Source organism: Pagrus major, chromosome 18 (genome assembly GCF_040436345.1).
Source record: "Pagrus major chromosome 18, Pma_NU_1.0".
NCBI classification, from domain to species: Eukaryota; Metazoa; Chordata; class Actinopteri; order Spariformes; family Sparidae; genus Pagrus; species Pagrus major.
The window spans coordinates 14,206,017-14,233,574 of record NC_133232.1 but is presented as its reverse complement, the minus strand read 5'-3'; the positions used below and the strand labels follow the sequence as shown (position 1 = coordinate 14,233,574).

Sequence of the window (27,558 nt, the reverse complement as noted above, 5' to 3'; positions counted from 1 at the left end):
AAACCATTAATCTGGCCTGACCATCATTTAGAGTCACAGACAGGTACTAGCCCTATCAAAAAACATCCAAACCATATGACACCTTTCACCAACTAATTGATTAACTGACAGTTTTGCAAAGGTTTTGATAAATGCAATAAACGGGCTACAGGCAGAGTGGGATCTGGAGCAATTTAAATACAACACACTGTTGGACACAAAGGCTACTACAATAAGAAAAAAACACAGCATTAAAGGGGATCAATGTAACAATTTGTATTCATTTCCTTGTCATTTCATTGGCCATATGTGAGAAGATTGTAAAGTGACATGAAAAATGAGACCTTCCCCGTCTCTCTCAGTTGCCTTTATAGTGTATGATTTGTTTAAAGCAACACTATGGAGCTTTTTTCACCTTAAACTAACAGCTTCAAAATGATTTAGGGTGAATGGTGTCACGTGTTACATACATGTTTACGTCAACATACAACCCACTGAGCAAAAACTATCCAGAAGACGTTAATTCAATGTTTTTGACAACATCAGAAAAAAAGACATCCAGTGGAGAGCCTGAATGAAAGATTTTTAGACTTCTTTTCAACGTTCACTATTGATGTCCAAGTGACATCCTTACAGTGTTCAAAATGTAAACATTTTTGACATTTTTTCATGTAATTTTAGACTTCTTTTCAACCTCAGTTACAGACTTCTCAAGAACTTCTTGTGGTTCAAAATGAGAGTTGTTGTAATGATTAAATTTTACTTCATGTACTTCAGGGTGGATTTGAACCCTGAGCCTCAACTACAGTCACCCTCATGGGACATGCACTCTACCAGGTGATCTATTTATCAGCTTTCATAGATATCATGTTCCGGTCATCTAACCTTGGGTTAGGGTTAGGCAAATTGCAAATTTTAAGTTGTTGAATGCTGCTGGACTGTGGATTTCTACACTCCAAAGGATGTGACTTTGTGCCTTGAGTGCTTCGTCTCAGTACCTCTCCGATCCGCTAACAGAGAGCAACAGCAGCTAATGTTGGTTTTAGAAATGAGTCCAGTAACATAAACTAATGACCGACTTCCAGCACAACACAGAAGTTCCACAGAAGAACAGAGATTCACACAAAATGTAAATGTTAAAGGGTAATGCCACCAAATGTACACATTAAAGTGTTTTTACAAGTGGAGTGAAGTGCTGCATATGTGAAAAAAGTAGTATAAAGCCTAAAGGGGCTGCAGAAGCTTCATGTAATCTGATTCATTTGGGTTAAATTGCATTGTGGGCAATGTAGGCGCCAGGTTTGAAAAGGAAGAGGAATGTGGAATAAAAAGGTGATATCTCTGGTCCCGCTGTATCCAGTTGGATCATTAGTTTTTAAACAGTGTTAATGGACTGCAACGTTAGACCAGCAAACTGTTTTCACAACCTGGTGCCTACATCACCCACAGTGCAACAGTGAGTGACATAAACACAATTTATCAGATCACATGCAGCTTCCTCAAAAAGGCTTTATACTACCTTTATTTCCACATGTGCAGTAGTACTACACCTTAATGTGTGAAACTGGTGGAGTTACCCTTTAATCTAATGCTAATTTGGAGTTTTACTTTAAGTTAAATAATAATAATAAAAAAAAGAGTACTCAGTGGTGAAAAGTGATCAGATGTAAATGATATGAAGGCACAAACAAACAGAGACATGCATCATCAGCAGCTCCTCTGTCACACTGCCAAATGTGTTCAGTCACATGTTGTACTGTATTATTTATTCGATGCATTCACTTCGTCACATGAACATTTCTCCATGCTGTGTGTCTGATGCTGTTCCTCCTCCTCCACCTGAACATGAACCAGGATCAGCTCCGCGTGGGGTTTTATTTTTGTATCCCCGCTGTTTCCGGTCCTGGCTCAGAGCTCGGTCCTGTCCACAGTCAGCTGTTAGTCTGGACATGTCGCCGGTGTTTCACACTTTGTGTGGACTTCCAGTGCGTCTCTGAGCACTCCGCCGGCTCTGACGGACCGGGAGGACTCCGTGTGATATCCGCTGCCAGTTTCATCCACTTGGGTCGACATGGAGCCTCCGGACTTCGAAGCCATGAACTTCACGGTGGAGCCTCAGGCGGCGCCGTACCCGCTGTGTGAGGAGTGGAGGGACGGCTCGGAGGGCTCCGTCTTCCACCTGGCTCACATCTTCCTCTTCCTCGGCTTCATGGGCGGCAGCGGGTTTTACGGTCTGCTCTACCTGTTCACCTTCCTGACGCTGGGCTTCTTCTGCTCCACGCTGTGGGCATGGTCGGACCTGTGCACGACGGACGCGTTCCTGTGGAGCTTCGCGCTGTTCGGCGTGTGTTCGGGACAAGCCCTGCATGTGGCCTACAGGCTGAGGAGCGTCTCCTTCGAGAAGGAGTTCCAGGAGCTGTACGGCTGCCTGTTCAAGAGACTGGGGGTGTCGCTCACACACTTCGGGAAGATAGTGGCCTGCTGTGACGCAGAGATCCACGACATCGACAAGGACCACTGCTTCGCCATAGAGGGAAAAACCCCCATTGACAAGCTGTCGGTGCTGCTGTCCGGCAGGTGACCTCACCTCTAGTTGAGTTTGTTTAAAGGAGCAGTCTGTAGATTTATGTTAGAAATGTTAATGAGCAGAGGAAGATGTTCATTGGCTGATTATTTTCTGCCTAAACAAACTAAATAATCAAACTCTCTTTGTTTCCATGACTGAATAAACAAACTGACCTTAAAGGACAATACAGTTTATACTGTTATACTTTGTTTATATGTGGCGGACCCTGCCACCTTTCTAGCTTCAAACAGTGTTCTGGGACCTTATTTTCCTCTGAGAACAGCTCGTTTATTCACTGATGGAAACAGTTTGTATCATTGCCTCATTAATATTGTACATCATGTATCTTTAGGTAATAATATATGAATCAAAAGACAAAAATGAACACAGTATGAAGTTTCCACTCAGTTCAGCATCATTATTATTTGAAAGTCCAGCTGGGTCCCAATAGAGTAGTTGAATTATAAACTATACACATTTAACAGCTGGTTATAGTGAAATAAAGCTTTTGTTGTATAAAATGGCAGTTTAGCCAAACTAAAACTGGATTGTAGGCGCTTTAGCTCGCCTCCTATATTGGCCAAAATACCCTAATTCACACATGTATTATTTGTTGCACTAAAGAAACGCGAGGTGAAATTTTTCGTGCATCTAGATTACATACAAAGTCAATAAGAAGGTGTGAATGATGCGAACACATGAAATTTGGGCAGCATTACATTATTTGCGCATTCATGCGAGTTGAAAATATTAAACTCAAGTGAGAAATGTGGGTGACACTTTGTCTTGAACGTCTATCAGCGTTGACATTCAGACTGACGTCATGACATTAATGTCCAGACATTCATGAACAGCAATGGAGGACAGGATATGAATCACTACTGGTGGTTGTTTGCAGGAGGAAGAATGGAGGTTCTTTGTTGTATTTTTTTATTGACTTTTTCTTCTGTATCCATATATTATATTTCACTTATTCAATTTATTATTTTTACACTCTCCTCTCAGCAGTCATTAGCAGTTACTTCCAAACCTTTTCTGCTACTAACAATATACACACACACACACACACACACACACACACACACACACACACACACACACACACACACATTGCCTCTCAACAGCCTCAACATACAGTGCAACATACCAATTTGTTTTTGCTTGTATGTTTTTTGTCTCATCTTGCTGTCTCTCCATTGTTCTCCATGTTTTTTGTCTTTTTTCTTCTTTCTTTTATTGCACATAGTGTCGTTATGATCATGTCTCTTACTTATCTTGTGTCTCATTCTTTAGTAAAAAATAAGTCCAAACATTCACACCTGCTCTGCAGAGAGAGCGAGAGAGAGAGAGAGAGAGAGAGAGCGAGCTGCTCTCTGGTATTACCTCCCTCCTGTAAACACACTGATTGTGATGTGGCCCTCTCCTGTTTAACGTCGGCCTACTTATGCTGTTGTTCTGTACTAACTCATCAGTGCACCTGCTTGTTGCGATGTCATTCGGTGCACGTTGGTTTAGGTAGGCTACATAATAAGCTTCCTCCACTCGCGGCTCACCTGCTGTTCTGACAGCAGAATCGCAGGTGAGAAATCCTAAATGCAAGGTGAGTTTTTCAGTCAGCTTTATAAAAGACTCTGCTGATTGAAAAAGGCAGATAACATTGCTGGTAGAGAGACAACAGAAAGCAGAGAGAAACAGAAAAGAGAGTCAGTGTGTGCATTAAGGCGGACAGTTAGAGCAACACTAACTCTGAAAGTGAAAAGAAAGATAGTTTGAGATTCTCAGGTCAGGCCTATATGTTATAATGTATCCCACACTAGTTAATATCATTTATTCCATCTGTTCTCCTGCAGAATCCGTGTGACTGTTAACGGAGAGTTTCTGCACTACATCTACCCCTTCCAGTTTCTGGATTCACCTGAGTGGGACTCTCTCAGACCTTCAGAGGAGGGTGTATTCCAGGTTCATTTGAGCTCATGTGCATGTACAGAAAGACACATTTACCCAAGCCTGTGTCAGCAAGGTCAAGCTGTTATCCTGCAACCCTAGTTTCAGGGTCATAAATCTTCATGAGCCCAACAAGCGTGTTTATGACTCACTCACTCCTATCAGCAGTTACTGTGTGTGTCCAAAGCCTGATATATCTTATTTCTTAGCGCCATAGACCTTTTATAGACCTTTTTCACAGCAGTGATGGTGACAAAATGGTGTGAAAAGTGTAGGTGTAATGACATTATTGACGACTGAATTAGGTGAGGCACTTCCAGGGTCCCGGTGCTGTGAATGGTGGGGCACTGAATGGGATTGAGCCATTGTTAATATTGTTGTTATTGTCAATGCTTAACCTGTGCTCTACCTGCTGTGGCAAGTTATAAGGCCTGTTGTGAAAAAGATCCCTTGTTGACAAAAACAAAAGAAATACATCAGTGCCATACACTGATGTTTAAGTAACCTTTAATAAAAACTACAGTGGAATTACTAAATATTTATTTAAAAAAATGAAGTTTGTATATTTGTGATTGTGTGTTGTTTACCAACAAAACTGTCAAATGAGGTTATTATGTACAATTAATTTTGGGAACAAATCCCACTGATGACTGATGACTCATGAATGTTAGTATTAGAACATAGTATTTCATCAGTTTGATGAATGATTTGAATATCAACTCAAAGGGAATGTTCGTCCTAAGTTTGATCTGGGGTTGAATCGGCCTGTGGACAGAACTACAAGATCAGATCCAAGTTGTAATGAAGTGAAATGACCCTTTAACGAACATGTATGACTGTCAGCTTGTGTCCTGTCAGCACCAGCTCTCTGTGATCATTTATTCCTTCTCTTTCTTTCTTCACAGGTGACCCTGCGTGCTGATAACCCCTGCCGGTATGTGGCGTGGAGGAGGAAGAAACTCTATCTGCTTTTTGCTAAGCATCGTTACATAGCCAAGATCTTTGCCCTGGTTGTGCGCAATGACATCGCAGAGAAGCTGTACTCCCTCAACGACAAGGCTTTTGACGGGTCCGGGCACCGCTATGATCTCCGCTTACCAAGTTACTGTCACATGCCAGGGACTGAATTAGAAAAAACAGATGCCTTCCTGCAAGTGCCGGTGCAGGGTGAGAGGACTGCCTGAACACCCACACACACACACACACACCAACACACTCACACACACGCACGCACACCAGCACACACACACCACTCCACTTAAACACTTGAGTGACTCACTGCATGGAGGAATGGGTGTTTGTTACTATAGGTGGGCAAAGCAGAGTGTTATTTGTGCCATGTAGGGTGAGGGGGTGTCAAACTGTTACATTTACCCCCATAATCATCAGATCTCAATATGCAAATCAGGTAGATGGAGCTGGCAGCCTTGACAACAAATGTGGTGTGCCGGATCAAGAGGATACTCTTGAGGGATTGCTTCAGCGCTCAGGTGACTGATAGATATGTGTTGGCTACTTGATGGTTGCCTTGCAAACGATGCTGATGTTCATTGCTAAGGTCATTTTTTGACAGGCAGTTGAGATAGCAGAAAGAATTAGGTAACTTTTAACATCTGGGCAGACTGGCACTGAATGACACATCGGTTTTAAGATCAATTCACTTTAAACTTTGTTTTCACGACACTCTATTTTTTTGCCACTGGGCACAAAATCTCCCAGGAAATGAAGGCTGACTGGTGGTGCAGTCAGGCTGGCAGCCTGGAACCATTACAGACTAAATGAACAAATGAACTCACGTGTCCTCTGTCGTTGTTGGTAGGTACTAAACTGAAGAAAATGGAAAGGGATCCAGTTGTCTTTGCGGCAGCAGAGCCAACAGTAATTTTGCTTGGAAACACTGGCGGTGGAGAGGTTGTCTATTTCTACCTTAGCATTTTTGTCATTTGTTTAATACATACACAACAGAAATTTGTGATTTTCAGGGGAATTGGTGCCGAAATGATTTGTTGACATGTAACAGATATGGCCTCTGAGCAAAGTTGGTCTTTGTTTACACAAATCCAGTTAAGTACTCAAAGTAGATGAGTCATCGTTACTGCAGTGATGTCTCGTTACTTTTACTTTCTGTGTAATGTTACTTTTGACAACTCTGTCTAGAAAATCATGAAGAATCTCTCCAGCAGTCAGACAGTAGCAAATTTCAAGTTTGGAACAAAACTGAAAGTGAAATACACAAGCCTTAAGTTCATGAGAAGTGCCGCTGTCTGAGGCCATAGCCTACACTTTACATTGATTCCCTGGGACCCATATTGCGTTTATTATTGATTTATTAATATTATTATAAATGTAATTTTGACCTGTTATGGAGTTGGTATTTTGTTAGTCATAGCCAGGTGATTCATGGAATAGTCTTGTATTCGTACCGTAGTATATGACACAGTACTAAGCAGCTAAATTGAGGTGGATGGTCAAGTTTTTTCTCTATTTGTCTATTATCTATACATCATAACCAATGTCTAATATGTAAAATATGAATAATGTTGAGATCGACGTCCATATTAGGTACCTTAATCAGTAAGTGGAGGCCACTGTCTAATGTCTTTAATCCCACCACCCATGCTGCTGTCATTGCTGCAGCAGTGGCAGTAATGGCGGCAACGCGAAATGGTGGAACCACCTGATAACATTTTAAACATGCTGAAGTGCACAGTCAGTAAATTGTTTTTATGTCATTCATGTGTGGCGAGCCAACAGGAAGTTAGACAGCTCTGGCAGAGGGAGTCTTTAATATGGATGCTCTGTTCAAGTGGAAGCCACTTCTCCTCATACATTCATGGTGCACAGACACTGTGACCAGATGTTAAAATGAAGACGCATATTTTCCAAAAGGTTGAACTACTCCATTAAGCTGGTAGTTTGGTGAATAATTTGGTGACTCATTATGATGGTTGTATCCAACTCGAAATCGTCCAAGTGAATTATGGACCAGCTACTCTTGACTGTGCGTAAGGGAATATTTTGTAGCTGTAGTGAAATCCTGTCTAACCACTGGTTTCTGTCTGGGGTTGTACACATTATAGTGAACTAAGCCAGCAACTATAATGATAAATGAACTTTATTTATATAGCACTACCGTCCCTCCAATTTGTGGATGACCGCTCTACCTCCTGAGCCTCAGCCACTGTGAATTTCTTGAATTATCACTTGCTATCCAGTCCTGGACACCAACATTCTGTCTGAGCACCTTTTAGGTAATTAACCAGAAGAAAAAACAATTAGGAAAACTTGTATTAAAAGTGCCTGATTTGTTCCTTTTACTCTGTGGTTTTAATCACATACTGAAGCAGAACAGAAGACACTCCAGCTGCAGATCTTCAGTGTTTTCAGTCAACTCAACATCCATTTAAACTTCACACAGTGCAGCACTTTGACTGAGGAGCTCATTGATCTCAGTGTCTTCTGACCGGACTGTTGATTAAGATCAGTGTGCACACGTCTACATAAAGGTTTGACTATAGCTGAGAACACTCTGTGTGTTTATAGACTTCAGATTGTGCTGTAAGGTGAAACTGAACCTAAAGACAAACAGCTGTGCTTAGCAACTTTGTTTACAGCCATTCACTCATGCTCTCACTGAAAGGGACTTACTTGTATGTATACATACATTATGAATGTATAAAGTGAAAGGAACAGGTGGCTGCAGATGTCTTAACTGTTTGATGTGTAATGTTGACAGAGTAGATCGGTGCCTTTGTGAATGTAATAGTGTGCAAATGTAAATGTGGATGTAAACAGATGAATTATATTGTACTGTAGAAATAAATGATACTTTATATTACTGTGTAGATGTTGTGATGGTTGCATTTAATATTCAGTGAATTGACCACAGTAGTTTAACACAATAAACTTTTTGAACATTGATTTTGCAGACCTACAGGCAAAATACATGTCCAATGTGAAATGTGTTAAGTTGTTTTTTATTTGCAGTGATTTTGTAGAATATCTTTATTTGAAAAATTGTGGAATAGGAATGAACTGATGTTTGTAAAAAATATCCATCAAGCCATGTTTGTCCCCTAATCCGGGGTCGGGTCGCTGTGGCAGCAGGCTCAGCAGGGTATTCCAGACGTCCCTTTCCACAGCAACACTTTCCAGCTCCTCCTTGGGGATCCCGGAGTGTTCCCAGGCTAAATGAGATGGATAATCCCTCCAGCGAGTTCTGGTTCTGCCTCAGGGTCTCCTGCCCGGGAGGATCAGATGCTTGAAACCACCTCAGCTGGCTCTTTTTTTTTCGACATGCCAATTGAGGTGGTTCGACGAAAACTTATATTCCAAGGTATCAAAGTATTCAGTTCATCTTCCCAAAAGGAACAGACTGGATGGAAGCAAGCAGGAGGCCTGTGCTATTTAACATTTAATGATATATTGTGTTATTTGTCTGTGTTATGGAGAGCCATTCCTGACACCTTGTACTGATCCATTTTTAGTTTCCATTTCCAGTGAGAAATGAGAGCTCAAAGCAACTCATTGATTTCAAAAGTATCACAAATTTCACCATAACGGAATTGAAGGTGTGAAAAGAAATCACCTGCAGTACCTGGTAAATCATTAATTAGAACATTTCCCTTTCTCTGAAGTGTTCCCCATCAAAACCATTCCCCATCAATTCACAGCTCTGATTCATTTATAGAACTTGATTTTGGATCACGTGGGGTGTCTGGAGGGTGATACTGGAAACTCAAACAAGCCTTCAACACATATTTAAGTAAGGAAGAGAGATTACCCAACCTTAAGCTCAGTTTGTTCCATTGTCATGCAGATGGTTCAGTATATTTGTGGGCCTTGAGTTAAGTTTACTTTGTCAAAATAATATAAGTTGCACGATAAAATCCTTACAGCAAAGGAATACAATAAATACAAAGTAATAAAATATGTTCCATATAAACATTAAACATTTAATAATAGTGTCATAAAAAATGTTTTTTATTTCCAATAGCCTTCTTATAGGTTGTTTTGTTTAAAATAAGTCAAACTGCTTGCAAATGACAAAAATAAGATGATGAAATAACCAACAATTGAGTACATTTATTTGCACTCCTATCTTAAATTACCATCAGTTAATTTCTCAGAGTGGATTCATTCAATCAGACAAGTTTTAAGACTGCATTACCATCAGTGTACAGGCCGTTACTGCATTACGATGTAGCAGAAGAATTACTGTAAAACACTGGGTCATTGCAGAGTTTAAAGATGTTTGGTTATAGAAATACAGCTAGCACAGTTCTGTGGTGGATTCTTAGTATTTTATATTTGTATCCCTCATTGCATCCTAAAGACAGACTGTTAGCAGAAGAAGTTGTGTGTTCTGATATTTTAACCGTCAGCATGTCAACATTCATGTTGCACAAAATAAATGCAGCAGCCGATTTCCACGACATAGCCAAGTGCTTTAAACCTAATGTATTTGTCATTTCCACAGTCTTTTCTTCCAAAAAGCAAAGAGGAGTGGCAGCCACTGCAGCAGTTGTTTCCCAAAAAGCAAATTAGGTGGCAACTGCTGGAGATGGACAGAGAGTCGCTGTAGCTAACCCTTTTTGTTTCACCTGTTTGTGAATAGACAGATGTTTCGATATAAGCAGGGAAGTGATTCAGATGGTTGAAAACAGGCATGTGAACATTAGAATGTTAAATTATGACAGTGACAAAAAAGTCTTTCATTCACACACTTAGAATCTGTTTTGCTGTTTTTAGTTAATAGCAGGTTTAATTAAGGTGATCTTATTCAAGCCTGCTGTGTGTCCTCGTCGGGAACGATGAATCTATCTCAAGGTGATACTGTTCACATGATATTCAATGTGAAGGTTATTGTGTCACTGTCTATGAAATGGAAGTAACCTGTATGTTCCCCTGGGGTGGACTGGAATAATAACTCCTGGGAGGACTTTAACATCAGTCCAGGCAGACCTCTTGAAATATTTTTCTGTTTACTGTCTTTTACTTTTGGTTCAAACATCTAAAATCTAGTTAAAAACAGCCAAATGTCTTCACTGTCAGGGGTGAGTCAACTGCATTTCCATAGTTATATAGTTTATATAGGCTGTATTGTGTTTGTGCACTTTATGAATGATCGTTTCACAGCTGATGTTTCCTCTGACATGACTTATGGTGATCACCATGACGCTCTGGTACCACTGAGTAACTGGAGACAGAAAGAAAAGAGTATACAAGATTAATACTGTGCTAAAACACACCTCCTGCTTTTCTACATAGCATGATGACATTTTTGTTAAAACAATGAGTCAACTCAGAAAAGGCAGTAGCAGTATAAAGTCCTGAGGGCGGCTCCACTACTCCGTTTTTTTCTCTTTTTGAAACACCATCCACACACCCTGCTCGTGAAGCTTTTAACAGCACTTTCCTTCCTCCCCTGGCTTTTCTCAGCTGTACTCTCCACCCTGCTCTCTACACTTCTGTAGCTGTGGTGTGTTGCTCTCTGTTTGATATAGCCATTTCATTAAGCTTTTTATTTCTGGCACCACACTGGCAGACCAGTCAGCTCAGCCAGGTCACCGGGAATTCTCCTAGTTCTGCTGATGGCCAGTCCAGGCCTGATGTTCCCAAGTATTCACGTTACACTTTACAGGCAGTCAGAGTTAACAACAGGAACACTTTGTGGTACCTACCTCGTCTTCAGGTAGTATTTGGAAAAAATTGACATTGTTCATCCAAGTGGTTTGCCAGGCAGGCTACAGACTCCATGGGAAAGTAATTACAGCTAAAGTTCTTATCACCATGCTCTCATTTATGTTGAAACTACCAATAGGTCCAGGAGTCAAAGAAACAATGCACACTACACTTTGCAGGCAGTGGACAGGTAATTATGGGTTAACTACATTCACAGTATGAGTCCAAACACCTTTGTATTAGCTGCTAACGACCAAACCTCTTTAATCTGCAAGAATGAGCTTTGTAATTACCCAGTACACAGTTACAATTTACCTTGGTAATTAAACTTGTCATCATGTTTTATAATTTCTAAGCAAATAAATGTACAATTTGTAATTTCTGCCACTAAGGGACTCCCTATCAGAACAAAACATGAGACATCTGCAGTGTTTGTGGAAGGAGCCTCTGCTAAGAGCCAAGGATGTTACATTAAAATCTGGACACAGTGTCGGAGGTGGAGCGCCGTTCATTCATATGAAAGCTGCTCAGGGGCGCATGAAGCCGAAAAAGCTTGACCTCCCGGGTGTAAAAGCACCCAGATCCTCTGTGTTGTGCAGTCCATAGAGCATGTGCACTAGAGACTTCCACTGACCAACCTGAACAACTTGAACGGAGATATAATGATTTAATCGTGCAGCTCTTCTAGACTTTCCAAAATGTATTAGACCGAATGGCTCGAATTATGACTGTGAACCAAGTCATTTTCCACTGTTTTACAGACGCTTCTTTCACCATGTAAGCTTATAGAAAAGAGTCCCTTGGGCCACAGTGCATCATGTGATGTTGTAATTACACGGTTTGGCCACTACAAAAGTCAGCGCTCTTCCTTGCTTGGTTGCTTAATTAAGAGCGGGCTAAGTGTTTGGGCTGAACCAGACCTGAGGAATAAACAGTCACATTGAATTCTGCTCTGATCTGGAGCAGTTTACTGACGGGAGAGCTCAAGAGGTCTGTGTATCAGCCTGACTGCAGCAGCGATCAGCGGACGTGACCTCCATTATCGGTGTCACGTTGCTGTAATGTTGACTGCTGACTGCAGCTGGATGGGAAACATACTTTATGTCATGGAGGCATTACAGAGAAGAGAGGGGACAGAAGGGAGAGAATCACACTGATCAGTGCTGGATAGTGAGAGTTGACCTAAATTTAAACACACACTCTCTCCTTGTGTGCCCTTGCTGGCTAATGTTAGCTCATGGCTAATGTATTAAAGTAATCTGGCTGTTAAACACAAATGGCCCTGCAGTCAAACTCACTTTGCTGTTGGTTATTAGAACATTTAACAGCCTCCACAGCTGATGAAAAACATGTTGACACACCACGTAGTTCTGTAGTTTAAAATGCAGTCTGGTTCGCTACAGGCGACCTGATCAAACACTTTAATGCAGGAGTAAAAAATGTATCCCTAAAGAGTTATTTTTCAAAACATGCATGTCTCTTTATTTTACATAAAAATCAGATAAGTCAGTAAATGTAATGGAGGAGAACACATGAGGAAGTACTTGGACTGAATGAAGCAGTCTCTCCTTCACTGTCCGCCTCACTGACAGTGCAGCTCTGTCTCCCCCTGTCGGAGCTGGCGGTCACTGCAGGAGCGCTCCTGTCGCCTTCTTGCCCATTTTAGTCTTTCCCTGTCAGCTGTGAGGAATGTGCGACGCACATTGTGCAGCCCCCCATCTGAGGGTCCAGCCTGCAGTCAGCAGCAGTGTCTCAAGTCCTTCACAGGAATCATTCCTCCTGCTCAGCCCCACCGGCTCCTGCTCCTCCTGCTCCTCCTGCTCCTCCCGCTGCTGCTGCTGCTCAATCGGTGAGTACCTTCCTAACGAGTCGTTCTCATCTCGGTACTTTGACGAGCAGTTAGAAAGTTGCAGCTGTGAGAAATTCCTGTGAGGGGGCTGCATGTGAATCCCCTCATCTATTTTTATATGTGAGCCCTCCCAGTGCTGCAGCACATCAGCCTGAGAGGGAACAAACTGTTTGGTTGTTGGAAAGGAAAAGAAATCACTTTTCAGCTGAGTTACGGTGTTCAGTAATGATGCCATGTCTCCACTTCATGTTTGTGTTGAACACTTAGAGCCAAATATTTATATTGGAGCTTTCCTGCAGGCCTGTTGAGAGATTTCTGCCAATACAGTATTTCATAAAAACTGGATCCAATGTTCATCCAATGAAAAGAATGAAAGTAATCAAGATTACAGTTGCATTTAAAAAGTTTAAAGGAGCACTCTGTAGTTTGGGGGCAGAAAAGATATGTTAATGAGCAGAGAAAGATGTTCATTGGCTAAATATTTTCTGCCTAAACAAACTAAATAATCAAACTCTCTTTGTTTCCATGACTGAATAAACTGAATAAACAAACTGCGTTAAAGGACAACACACTTTATACTGTTTACTTTGTTTATATGTGGCGGACCCTGCCGCCTTTCTAGCTTCAAACAGTGTTCTGGGACCTTATTTTCCTCTGAGAACAGCTCGTTTATTCACTGATGGAAACAGTTGTATCATTACCTCATTAATATTGTACATATTAAAACTACACAGTGCTCCTTTAAAGACAACTAACAGAATGAATTGTTGTGGTTGTCCAGGGTTAAAACCTGTGGTGCACTCAAACTGCTCGTGAGGAAAATGAGTTCAAACCTTCAAAATTGTTTCATTTTGTCACAAAAGTCAATATTTCCATAGAAGGAAACATGTATAATTATTTGGCCACCAGTTGGTGTTTGTTGGTTTTTCATACTTGGCAGGGAGACTACAGTCATTTACATGTCACAGACAACTGAAGCTAAAAAAAACCCTTTATGTCTCAGCCACTCTGCACTTCCTGTCAGCACCACAGAGCTTTTCAGCCTCTTTGTGCTCATTTCTTTTATCATTTTCTAGCTCTGCTCTCAAGCAGCTGTTTTCAGTAACACATCTCTGTGCTAAAGGCTACAGACTGCCTGCATCAGAAAACAGCAGACAGATACTACTTCATGTCATACGTTTAAGACTTTGAATCACGATCGTCTACAGCCCCCTGAATGTCTCATGAAATATAAGCCACAGATACTGGAAGTGTCTCGCTGCTACCAGGGCTGTTTCCAGCTGTTTTGGGGCCCTGTGCAGAGTTTGGTTTGGCGAACAATATTTTGATGATGATTGAATAATTTTTAAAATGATTGTGTCACCAAGTCTCACAGCACACAGACAGCTCTTGTTTTATATTCTTATTTTATATTTCCACTAATGTTGGGGCCAATCAGGACAGGATTTGGAACTGTAATTCAGGACTATCCCATAGTTTACAGGACGTCTGGTCACCTCAGTGCTGAGCCAATGCAACAAACTGCTCTCCCTCCTGCTATCAGACACACCTGTTGTCAGTTCATTCAGTCAGTTCAGCAGCCCACTGATATCCCAACTTTATTTCAGCATCGGGGCCCCCTGGGGGCTTCAGGGGCCATGCAGCCGTGTAGTTCACATATAGCAAGAAACAGCTATGGCCGCTACAACATGTCTCCCACCTGTCAAAAAGTCAAAAATGACTGCAAAGTTTGACCGCTATTGGCAGTTACATCTAAATAAAAGCCAATATTAGCTCTAATTCAGTCCATTCAGCTGATTCAAATAAAGATTTACACTGTTATCTGGTTTTACTTGTTCACAAAACCTTGAGAAATATAACATAACACAACACAACACAAAAGATTTTGGCAATTTAGGTTTTTTGTGTCTTGTGACAGCAAGGCTAGTGGGTAATCATCCTGTAATTATAATAATACTAATGATTCTTTAAAAGATCATTCTTACTGTACTGCTGACTTTGAAAGAATGCAGCAAAAATAAGCATAGAACTGGTGAACAGTATGGACCAATAATTGTGCCTCTCCAGCCAGATATCTTCAGTGGAGACCAAAACAGAGCTCAAAGGATTGTGAATTTTGAATGAATGAATGAATGAATGAATGAATGAATGCTAATGTTGCTGCCGGAGGTGTAAATATGCAACTGTTTGCAAACGTGTTTGCCGCGGTAACTTAGGAAAATGTGAGATATGGCTGAACTTTTACTTTCACACATTCAAAAATGAACGAACATCATCAACAGGGTGAAGAAACCACAGTACTGATGTTCCGTCAAAGACGTCTCTCTACTGTGTTGCCCGTCCTGTCTTGTAATACCACTTTGTAGCAAGAGTGATAATCTGACAGCCCTCGTAGTTTCAGCTCAGAGACGTACGTTAGTGGCCAGTTCGCTACGTTTGACCAGCTCTCACAGCTTTAAGTGTATGAACTGAACCAAATAAAGTCACAAAATGTCAAGAAAGGAGATCATTTTCACTTGTTTTCCAAAAAGAATGAAACCTTTAATGCAGCTATAAGTCACATGAGACAGAAACATACTATAGATTGAATTTACTTTTTAAGGCAGATCGTAATTGATAAACCTTTCAAATGTATTTTCTAACAGGACATCATTTAGTCTAATAGAGCTAACAAACACATGAATAAATGAGAAGCTATATTCAACACACACTGTGAGCAGCGTGTTACCCAGAAGCCCAGAGCCATTCATCATCCTCCAATCACATTCTCTCTAACCTTGTCCTAGTCTTCAAGGATGTCCTCTACTCCGGAGCTGCCCTCCTTCCTCTTCACCACGCTGCCCCCCTTCCCCTCGGCCACTCCGGGAGTCTCTGCTGAGCCCAATGCCACCTCATGTCAGGAGTGGGAGCAGGCCCACCACCTCCTCTTTCATCTGGGGAACCTGTCCCTGCTGTTGGGCCTGGTCGTCCCCACCACCCTGGGCCTGCACATGATCCTGCTGCGCCTCCTCCTGATGACAGGTCTGTACACGGCGCCCCCTTCCTGTTGGCATTCCTGTGTGATCGTACAGTAGTTAGGCATATTGGAGAACGCTAACTCTATCACAGCCTCAGCAGAGCTTTACTCTGTGCCCTGCAGCTGTCAGTGATAACCACAAGCTTGTTTGGATTCTTTTAAAAGCTGTTGTGCACAAAGAGAGGTCTCTTCAACAGAGCTGAGGCCTTAAAAGGCTCTGACAATAGCAGATAACGGAAGGAGAGAGTGGAGGATGGAAAATCCACTTCCAACATGTTTATCTTCTGCTTGGAAAGAGAGTGGAGACAGGAAGTAGTAGGATTTATGGGTAATGTGGTTGTAATTGTGACAGTTCATTTATTTATATTGCTCTGGCAGAAGTTAGTCTCAGAGGGTTTTACAGAGAAACAGAAACAGCAGAGAGGAAGAGTAAACCAACAGAGCTGCAGCAGGTCATCATGGGAGCTCAATACAGACAGCTCAGTGTTTCATTAGCCCTTTTCACACAGAGACGCCACATTATGGTCGCAGCGGTGGTTCGCCAATTCTCCGCTCTGATACTACCTCTGATACTACCTCTGATACTACCTCTGATACTACCTCTGATACTACCTCTGACACTACCTCTGATACTACCTCTGACACTACCTCTGATACTACCTCTGATACTACCTCTGACACTACCTCTGATACTACCTCTGATACTACCTCTGACACTACCTCTGATACTACCTCTGATACTACCTCTGATACTACCTCAGATACTACCTCTGATACTACCTCTGATACTACCTCTGACACTACCTCTGATACTACCTCTGACACTACCTCTGATACTACCTCTGACACTACCTCTGATACTACCTCTGACACTACCTCTGATACTACCTCTGATACTACCTCTGATACTACCTCCGGAGGCGCATCAGAGGCGGAGGGAAATTTCACCCCTCGCCGCATATGAGACTTTCACACAGAGGCGGATGCGGAGAATTGGCGCAGGAACCCCGCATGCAAACGGCAGTGTGAATGGGGCTATTATTGAAGTCTAGATGAGTCATAAAATCCTACAATTTAATATAAATAAAATATGAAAATAATTGAATCAGTCATTATAATGAACATTTCCTGTGCTGAAGCTGAGTGCTGAATGTTTAGAGCCGGTCTGTTTAACTTCCACAGCCTTAAGTCAACAACATGATACATTTAAGTGACAAATCTGGATTCATTGCACTGATAACACTCAGAAACTTGTGATTTTGTCCTTTTATTTTTAGTGTCTTCACATCATGTTGTCTCATGACTATTAAACTTTGAATCAAACGTTAAAGGTCATTTAACATTTAACAGATATTGTGCCTTAAACGATCCGTCAGGACTTCTGTACATTGTGTCGTCACAGCTCTATTAGTCACTGCCTTCAGCCAACACACCCAGCACGGCTGTGGTTACAAAAATACCGGCAGAGCTGATTTATGTAGAAGAATAGCTCGTCTGGTGTACACGCTAAAAAAGTTTTCTTGCCTACTGGTTTACTTCCTGGTCATATGGCCCACTGAGGCCTCATGGCCCCGCCCATGAGTTCCTGTTTGGCTCATACAGTTCATTGTGATGATGTCACATATTTTAAATCTCTTTTCTCTGATCAGTGGAAGTTGTACAAATATGAAACCTCCGTGAATAAAAAAAATCATAATAGAAAGAGTCATCGTTGACCTCGTTTGCAGTTCGAGGTGTTTCGTCAACAGTTTAACAAAACAATGGTGGAAAATGTTTTAGGCCACTGGATTAAACTGGAAGTAAGATGAAGCAGAGCGGTCGTATCCAGGTCTGAATGAGTACATTCATGGTCTAGACATATTATTTGCTAAATCTACTTTGTGTCTGTATCCCTGTCAGGATGTGGTCTCTTCATTGCGTGGGCGGCTCTGTACAGGTGTAACCTGGATGTGATGGTTTGGAACGTGGTATTCCTGGTGGTCAACTTCATGCACTTGTTCTTCCTCCTGTACAAGCGCAGGCCGGTGAGTTCTTCATCAGCATGCCCTCATTCACATCCCAGCAGTCTCTTTTACATTCAGGCTGTACTGAAATACTGGTCCCAGGTGTCAGGGAAACAGTGTTCATTTATGCTCAGGCTCAGTGATGTCTCGGTCAGGAAGCAGCATGTGCTGCTTTATGGTAATGAGATGCAGATAACCATCCATGGTTGTCACCGGGGATTCAGTGTGAGTAAGGGCCACCGGTGAGCTGACAGAATCAGACCAGGACTTCTCATAATGAGACAGGAAACCCGTCCTCCTCAGCCACTGCTACTTTACCAATCCACCAACTCTGTGAATGTGTTCTCACACAGACCGCAGCATTCATGTGGTTTGCTCTTTATGTTAGCTTTCATTAGAAAGATGAGTTGAGGCTGTGTTTCTGCTCTCTCAGATTAAGATCGACAGGGAGCTGCGGTCAGTCTACAAACGAATGTTCGAGCCTCTCCACGTGCAGGAGGCCCTGTTCCAGAGGCTCACAGGACAGTTCTGCACCATCCAGACGCTCAAGAAAGGCCAGGCCTACGCTGCCGAGGACAAGACGTCTGTGGACGAGCGCCTCAGCATTCTCCTCAAAGGAAAGTATGTGCTGTCTGTTTGACTCTGGGTGCAACTGTTGTTCTGGTCTGTGATGGATATGTTTCAGTGACTGATCGTAGTAGAGAAACAATAAATACTGAAATGGATGACATGACAATGACAGACTTAAAGGAACAATTCACCAAAAATGTAAATCCAGTCATCATCTCCTCCCTCCATGCTGATATAAAGTCAGGTGAAGTCTCGTAGTCCACAAAACATTTCTGGAGCTTCACAGTAAAACAGCGTTGCAGCATTCTGCTAAACACCTGAAGTAGCTGGAGACAAAAAAATAAAAATACATTCAGTTCATATAGCAATGTCCAAGCCTCTGGAAGCTCCGACATCCTAAATTGATATGAAAAGACATTAATCCTTTGGCTTCACCAATCAAAACCAAAGCCAGTTTTTTAACATAAGATTGAACTCTTAAAATAACTGAAACGATGAATCATTCCAAGTTTTGACTTTGGAGTTTCTCTGTGACAGGATGAAGGTATCGTACCGAGGCCACTTCCTCCACAACATCTACACAAATTCATTTATCGACTCTCCAGAGTTCAGGTCCACTGAGATGCACCGAGGAGAGAAGTTCCAGGTAATAAGACAAATGTTAAAATGCAGTAAAAGAAATGAACAAACCTCATTTGTGCCATCATTGCTTCATAATCTCAAGGATTCAAAGGCTTTAATCAAAGTTAAATAAGAATTGAACTAATCAGGTCTGACCTGCCTCATCACTGTCAGTTGGACTCACTGATTAATGGGTTTCATATGATCCTTATTTGTTGAAAAACAAAAGTTGTTGTTGTGTTTGATTGACAGGTGACCATCATGGCAGAGGAGAACTGTAAGTTCCTGTGTTGGTCTCGAGAGAGGCTCACCTTCTTCCTGGAGTCAGATACTTTCCTCAATGAGGTGTTCAGGTACCTCATTGGCAAAGACATCACCAACAAACTGTACTCTCTGAATGACCCCACGCTCAGTGACAAGGTGGGTCCAGCACTAGCACTAACACATCAACATCATGCTGTGTAACAGCTATGCTAATGGTGGAGATGATGATGGTGATGATGTCAGTGGTGGCTGTGTCTCAGGCAGTGAAGAAGATGGACCGTCAGCCCAGCCTGTGCTCTCAGCTGTCTATGATGCAGATGAGGAACAGCATGGCCAGCACCAGCGACACCGACGATGTCCTCAACCAGATCCTGCGAGGAGGATCGGCCGGCTCATCGCTCCGTAAGTCTCACTCAACAAGATGTTTCAACCTGTCAACTACAGTGGACACATCTTTGAAAGTCTAAGCAGGAGTACTATGACCCAACCACGGACCATGGACCCCCAAAGCCTGGTGGGTAATTCCATGTCATTATTTTCCTCTCATTCAAAAAGGAAGAGGAGATTCATCATGTAGCTCGGGAATAAGTTTCAAATTCTCTTTTTCTCTGAAAACCAGACAGGTAAAAGCATGTTGTAACTAAATACGATGTAATAAATACTTTTATTGAGATTTTAATTACATTTTTCTTGTACAGTTAGTTCTTTTTACCGAATATTCTGTTTATTTAGGCCTTATTATTTTATAACTTATTTTGTATGTTGATTTAAAATTAGGATATAGAATATAGCCTTTGGTGCATGACGTCCACTGGAGTGGACACACATATTTTCAGTCGCAGAAAAACAATGTATAAGAAAAATATAAAAATGTAGATAGAAGTATTTCTAACATGTTGTTTAGTTGAAAACTATTGTTTCTTCCTCTCTGTTATTTGAATTGTTCCTGAATCACTTTTTATTCCACTGTAGTGGACCAATTAACATATATTGAAAAAGAGTTATTGCCGTGATTTTTCACTTATGTCAGCGTAAAAAACAAACCTTAAAACTGATTACTCTGTGATTTAATCATTCACGTATGAAAGTTTACGTTATGTTTTGCTCAGTTTATGTGACATTGTTCTTGAACCCAAACCTCAAAGATATCAGATTTTTTCATAGAAATAAAAGTAAGTGTACTTTTAAAGCTATTACAGTTAGTATGTGTTGAACTCCGAAGAGATTATGTCATCACTCATTTTTTTCTGATAGCAGTAATAAAAGCATGCGTCGATGGAAAAGAGGTATTTATTTGGAACAAGCTTATTAAGAGAGCCTTTCATCTTTTATCTCCTGGTTCCCTTGTTAATACAAACCTAACATCATGATCACTAATGATCATTGTGCATCATGTTTCCTCCTGTGGATATTTAGACTTTTGACTACCATCTCAGCATAGTAGTATTTTGAGTAGTAGAGTGCATAACTCCGCCAAGGTCCAGCAGTCCCCTTCAATTCAATCAAGCCCAATCCAATATCAAACTGGATAGCCCTGTATCACTCTAAATTTTAAACCATCCTTAACTGTGTAGCCATAATGTAAGCTCACCAGATGTAGGATCCACATCAAATCATACTCACATGTAGATGTTCAGGTTTGGCAAATGCAGCCACAGTGGAGGCAGGCAGGTTGCAAAACCAAAAGCAAGCTTTAATAAACTAAATTGTATCCAAAGAACAAAAAGAATCAGGCAGGGGCAAACCCAAGAACTAATGTAGTACCAAAATACAAAAACTGAGCAGATGAAGAACTGGAAACACCAGCAGGAAGACAGAGGGAACACAAGGAGAACAAACAGAGCGGGGAACAGTTCAGAAGAACACAGGAGACACAGAGCTGACCTGAGGACAAAGACAGACCAAGTGACCAAGAGTGAATGAGAAACGATAAAAGTGAGAAAAAAATCCTGGATCTATCCCTTTATCTGGATCAGAGGCTGTTACACTCAAAAAAATGGATCCACTGTTTGTGGGAAAAAGTCTTTTTGGGCTGCAGTGCGTCATGTGACGATGTAATTACACAGTTTGGCCTCTATAAAAGTCGGCTTGAAAGCCTTGCACTCTTCCTTGAGGCTTGGCAGAGAGCCATCCTCCAACCAACCAACCAACCAACCAACCAACCAACCGACAATTGAAAACAGAAAGTACTTAGAAATGATTAAAAAAGAAATGTTTTCTGAGTCCTGCATGACTGGTGAGGCACATGTTTGCAGCTCACAGAGGCTTTGTAATCTTTTGCTGTTTACTAAGCTTCACTGCTGGCCCGGTGCCTGGTTAGAGCCAGGGTAGTTGCACTTGTTAGTAAAATATAGTGTTTATAAAGATTGGCTGTAAATAATCTGCTGACAGTCTCGGCAACGCAAATGAACGAAGCCACTAGTAATTATAACCTATTAATATGCTCAGGGTAAGCTCCTCACAGACTGTAACCTGTACTGCAATTAGGAAGAGACACGTCACAACATCTGAACAATGGTATAATGAAGCTAATTTACCACAGTTACATTTTTAAGTGTGTCTCCTTCTAAACAATAAGCTATTGTGTTAACCTAACTGCTTTAACAACACTCAGACTGGAACATCTGCTCATTTCTGTGAGCTGCTGTTTGAGCTGATAAGGAATGAACTGGAATCACACATCCTCAGAAAGCTTTCACACATCTCTGCACAATAAACAGGTGTGTTTCCTGACGGGCTGCATGCCTTTCCAAAACTGGTGTCAGTGTTTTTCTGACAGTCTTCCTCCTGTCCCTCCTCCAGCTCTGACTGCTCCCTCAGATTGAGCCATTCCCTGAATTGGGCTGTAAGACCACCTCTTTTATTTCACCCTCCCACCTCCACCTTTACCCCAACCAAAACTTATATTTCAATTCACTCTGTAACCTAATAATCACCTCCTCAAACCTCCTCTAGAACATGTAACCTTCAAAACCTGTTCTGAAAGGGTTCCCCCTAACCCGCTTGGTTTTTTTAACACCTCATTGCATTTATAAGATTTACACTAACAGCAGACTGAACAGCAGTGTGTCCTTCTCCTGTGTTTCACCTCTGACCACAGTAGCATCAGTGATGGGTGTGGTCAGGGGTGTGCTGTGTCTCACCTGTATGCACACCCAGTGAACCCTGTGATGTCCCAGGTTCCTGCTGTACACCTGAACATAAACCACTGGGTCATCAGAAACAAGACCTTTCATTTGATGTTAGGTTGCCCTTTAAAGGAACACTTTACCCACAACTTAAAATTCAGTCATCATCTCCTCACCCCATGCTGATGGAAAGTCAGGTGAAGTTTCTGGAGCTTCACAGCGAAACAGTGTTGCAGCGTTCTCCTAAGCAACTGAAGTAGCTGGGGACTGGTCTTAAAACGTGAAAAACAACTGGAAAACAAAAGCATGAAATAGCTCCATGCAGGTGCAACTCTCTGGAAGCCCCTGAGATCCCACATTGATTTGAAAAGACGTTATTTACAGAATTTAAAGCCTAAATCTTCACTGTAGCTAAAAAGCTAAAGGCGTTGAAGTGGAAGTGGATGCACATCGAGGGTGTGGATTATGCTGGACAAGCTATATGGAGGCCTTCGGTTTTTTTACAACAAGTCCTCAGCTACTTCAGTTGCTCCCTTAACATATCGTGTGATTTTAGGAGTTGTTGTGTGAGGAGAAACATTAGAAACTTTGTGAAATTGCTACGACAAATTCTAAATCTATAGCCCCATTCACACTGCCTTTTCAAGGCGGGAATATTGAGCCATTACTCCGCCTTACCATCTGTATTAAGGTTACAGAGGCAGAATGTGGGCACAGTTGATCCTCTGATCCGCCAGTGGAGGTAGTCACAGAGACAAGACAACGTCTTTGTGTGAGGATAAGCCGGCAGCGCGGGACAGGGCTGTTACGTTCTGATGGCGTTCATGGTCTGACAACTAAACAGGAGGAAAAAAATGCCGAATGTATATGTTGAAAAGTGTCTGTCATCCTGTCTGTCCTACCAACTCTTCAACACACTTCCACCAAGAGAACAGTGTCTGTCCCCAGCAGAGAGAGCCGGGCAGCAGACAGTGATTATGTGACACGATTTCAAGCGAAAAACTCTCATGTTTTTGTCAACTTCCTCTATTGTGTTGTTGTAGTTACAGTCTCTGGCAACTTAAACAGAAAAAAATCTCAAATTTAATGAGGAAAAGTCAGTGTGACGGTCAGTCCTCCTGACCGAGTCTTCAGTGAACTTCCCCCTGAAAACAGCATCCCTCTCCAGGAGTGAGAGCCAGACAGGGTCCTCTGTTTACTGATGGTGATTATGGAATTATGTCATTTAGAGCAAGATGAACAGGTGGAAACATGCTAACAAACACCCACAGATCTCAACATTATGATGTGCACCACCACGTTTCTTGTGGTTCCACAACTGTGGTATTCTGTATGAAATGACACACTGGAGCAGCTTTATGTTGGTGCTGCTTGGTTCAGTGTGAATGAGCCTTGAGCCTTCACTGCGGTGTTATTGTGGCATCTCTGTCTGAGAAGGGCTGTTGGTGCCTTCTTGTAAATTCGGCATTAAATGAAAACATGAAGTTGTTTGTTTCCTTGTAAAAAGTGTCAGTTTGTGGCAGCATGGCTGTACCAGCCTGTCTGCGTCTGTGTCTAAAGTGCTAAAGACTTACCTGCCAACATTTTGCAGCTGTTTGAACACACTGTTTACACTGATTTCACCATTTACACTCAATTTATGAAAGAAACATTTTATTGACGCTGAACATGTCACATTTCACAAATACAGTAAACAGTAACCAATACGGGCTACTTCTTTGTCCCTGTGGAGAAAGTCCCCAGACTCCCTTAAAAAATGTCTCAATTTAGTGAGTTGTTGAGTGAGGAGAAAAATAATTCTTCATTATTTTGGCCTTCTTGTAAATTTGGCAAAAATACTGATGATGTCATAGTGATCCAACTGCTGAATACCCAAAGGTGTAAAGGTAGCACACGCACAAATCTTCAGGACAGAGAAATATTTTTAATAACACTACTACAGTAGAATTCAATACGGTGTATAAGCAGATACACACAGTGTGATATTGTCAGTTTTCTTAGCTATATATACCTTGAAACCAGTGTATCGCTGCAGCACTATTTACAAACAGGATTAGTAGAGTTTAAGAGACTGACATGGACATTCAGGCAGAGAGGATCTAACAAAAGACGGTATTGAGTTGCATTATGGGAAATGTAGGGTGCACAGTTTTCATGATTGCGGGGAATTCAGGTCAGCATATCTCAGCTTCTGCTGCTCTGATTCAGACTGTTCAGTCCTTCAGCTTTATTCCAGTCCAGCCCCGACGCCCTCCCCTACCCACTCTCACTCCGTTTGTGCGTTTGCGTGGAGGGTTCGCCATGTTAAGTGTCATTCCAAACCAGTCTGCCTGAAGTGGGAGTGGGTTATAAAGCCCTCCAACAGGCTGATTTACAGATCATACTCCTCTCAGGACCAGGTGAGGTGTGTCCAAGATGGAGGAAATCGACACGTACCGAGTTCCATGCAGCCATTTTCTAATGATAATAAGTTAACAGACGTGATTCTTTTGTTTTGTGCACTCATGATGGGATTAGGGGTTACATTATATATTAGAATGAACATGCTGTTAAGAAAACTGTACAGGAGTTGATTGATCAGGGATTGGGGTATCTTGAATTTCAGCACAGGGGTTTAGTATCTCCAGTTGTTGAAGCCTTTTCAGGACGCTAACTGGAAGCGACGATCAGCTCTTGGCAGCTTTTATCTAATAATATCCAATTCTTCCTACAACAGCCGTATTTGTTGAACCTAAGTGACATCACTCATTCATATTCTCCTAAACAGTGAGTGAAAGCATTACAAGGAGACACTCTGTAAAACCAAACATTTGCATGCATTGTAGCCTGGATTCAGACTAAAAGCACCAGAAGTGGAGTGCTGCTCTTCAGAAGCTTTTAGTCCAGAAGAGCAGCTCCATTTCGATTTTGCAGAAGAGCTCTTACAGTTGTAATGCAGCAGCTGTCGGTGCTAATGGAAACACATTCACAAGGCTTTTTCTGCTTTCACACTATCTGTTCATCCACTCATCTTGTGTGTATGTGAGGTTTAGGGACGCACATTTGACAATAACCTCCTCTAGTGTGAATTGTTTGCTCTACAGGTTTGTGTCCTGTGTGACATGTGACCACTTGTGTTGGTTGTTGAACCACGATGATTGCACTTTTCATCCCTGAGTGCCGATCAGCAAAAATAAAATCCGAGTTGTATGTATTGAAAATGCATTATTGATTCAGGTGCCTTTTTTTTATCTTTAGAAAAATCACCTGGCACCAGGACTTCCTCCAAAATGAAGCCCATAGAAGAAGGCATGGAGGACGACGTGTTCGAAGAATCTTCTCCCTCCAAGTCTCGCCACATGCCCAGTACTTCCACTGAGGAGGTGTAGCCAGAAAAGAAAGAACACACAGGATCAAATGTCTGTGATGTAAGTCTGTTTAACAATCTAACAACTAGAGCCTGAGTGGTACAAGTGCATTACCAGCCATGCCATGTCCTCACATACATGATTATCTGCCTGTCTGTAAGAACAAATGCCAGTGGGTCATTTAGAAACAGTGTTTCCATTATATATTTGATCCACCAGAGGGCACTGACAAGTTTATTTTTACACAGTATGTCAGTACATATCTTGGCCACAATTCTTTAAAAATACATATTCTGGTAGGCTATACATTTCCCCCATTAGCTAGTTGTTTATTACTCTGTATATTAGCAGTGTCTTGGCTCCTCGTTACATATTATGAAACACTTCTGACTTCCTTCAACTGTATGACCATAGTCTACAACAGGGGTCAGCAACCTTTACTATCAAAAGAGCCATTTTTGCCCCCGTCCCTTACCAAAAAAATCTGCCTGGAGGTGCAAAACATTTTTGTGTCTTATAATGAAGAATAACACAGCCTAGAAAGTCTAAATTAGCCTATCAAGATTATTAATAGGCCTAAATGAGCATTCATTTATATTTTCACATGATGTGGCAACTCTGCAGTGGGCTACTGATGCTTACAGTATAAGGTACTTGAACTTTGCGGTTCCAATTCAATGATGCCATGTTTTGGTGCATTTATGAAATGAAAGAACTAGCCTACAATAAATAGAAATAGAGTAGCAATACAGAACTATATATGCAGACCTACTTAAGTCCTCAATGTGTTTGTGAAAATGTACAAAATAAAAAGTAGCCTCATTTGATAATAAATAAAACACATAGCAGCAGGCTGGATTTAGAAACAGTAAAAAATAGAAAAGATAAATACAAACGCAGGACAGTTTCAATTTTATTTTAGTCCATTTCAGTGTGAGTTAATCCTTTTCTTATCCTCAGCCACATACAGCGATCAACCCTCGGCCCTGAGCATAAAACACAATGATATTAACTCAGGATCATTCAATTGATCACAACTTGATAGAACAGATACAATTATGTGTGTTGGCTGCACATTTTTACTGTCAGAGAATGTAAAACAGTGATGATGATAGAAAAAAATATTATTAATTTCCATGTAAAATGTCAAAGCTACAGGGAGCCACTGCAGAGCTGCAGACCCCTGTTCTACAACTACTGGGCCATGAACAGTGTTGGGGTTATTACTCAAAAAAGTAATGTATTACACATTACTTGTTTCTTTTTTTTCTTTTTTCTTTTTCCTTTTTCTTTTTATAAATGAATGTTCGCTCACTTGTTTACTCACTGTAGAAGATGTGTAACACTGCTTCTTACATTATTGCATTGTCACTTAATTGCCAGTTAACGTTAAATGTTATAAAGGCCCACATATCAGCCCTATCCTAACAAGGAGGACATACACGGCATCTTTCTCTTATGCTTTTAATAACATAATACCACGAAGCTGACAGAAACGTTTGTGAAAACCAGCACAAGTAGCATGCCGCAGAAAAATGTTTTGCGGGTAAAACACACTCAAACGCTCGCCCACCAAACCACGGCTTT

General features: G+C 41.5%; 1 protein-coding gene across 1 annotated transcript; it reads left to right on the top strand.

Moving 5' to 3' along the window:
* The first annotated feature begins 1,728 nt into the window (after positions 1-1,728).
* LOC141012902 (uncharacterized) lies at positions 1,729-27,544 on the top strand. Its single transcript, XM_073486450.1, has 12 exons — positions 1,729-2,556; positions 4,396-4,504; positions 5,395-5,656; positions 7,837-7,941; positions 12,898-13,022; positions 15,809-16,043; positions 17,938-18,062; positions 18,475-18,662; positions 19,149-19,257; positions 19,485-19,652; positions 19,757-19,898; positions 25,862-27,544. The coding sequence occupies exons 1-12, from the start codon at positions 2,051-2,053 to the stop codon at positions 25,990-25,992; spliced, it is 2,205 nt and encodes a 734-aa protein (XP_073342551.1). The 5' UTR covers positions 1,729-2,050; the 3' UTR covers positions 25,993-27,544.
* Positions 27,545-27,558: the final 14 nt, after the last annotated feature.

Coding starts and splice junctions, on each gene's coding strand:
- LOC141012902 (XM_073486450.1), top strand. CDS start 2,051: ATGGAGCCTCCGGACTTCGAAGCCATGAACTTCACGGTGGAGCCTCAG. Junction 7,942..12,897: donor TGAGGAGCTCATTGATCTCA/GTGTCTTCTGAC, acceptor CCCCCATCTGAG/GGTCCAGCCTGCAGTCAGCA. Junction 13,023..15,808: donor CTGCTGCTGCTGCTCAATCG/GTGAGTACCTTC, acceptor ACCTTGTCCTAG/TCTTCAAGGATGTCCTCTAC.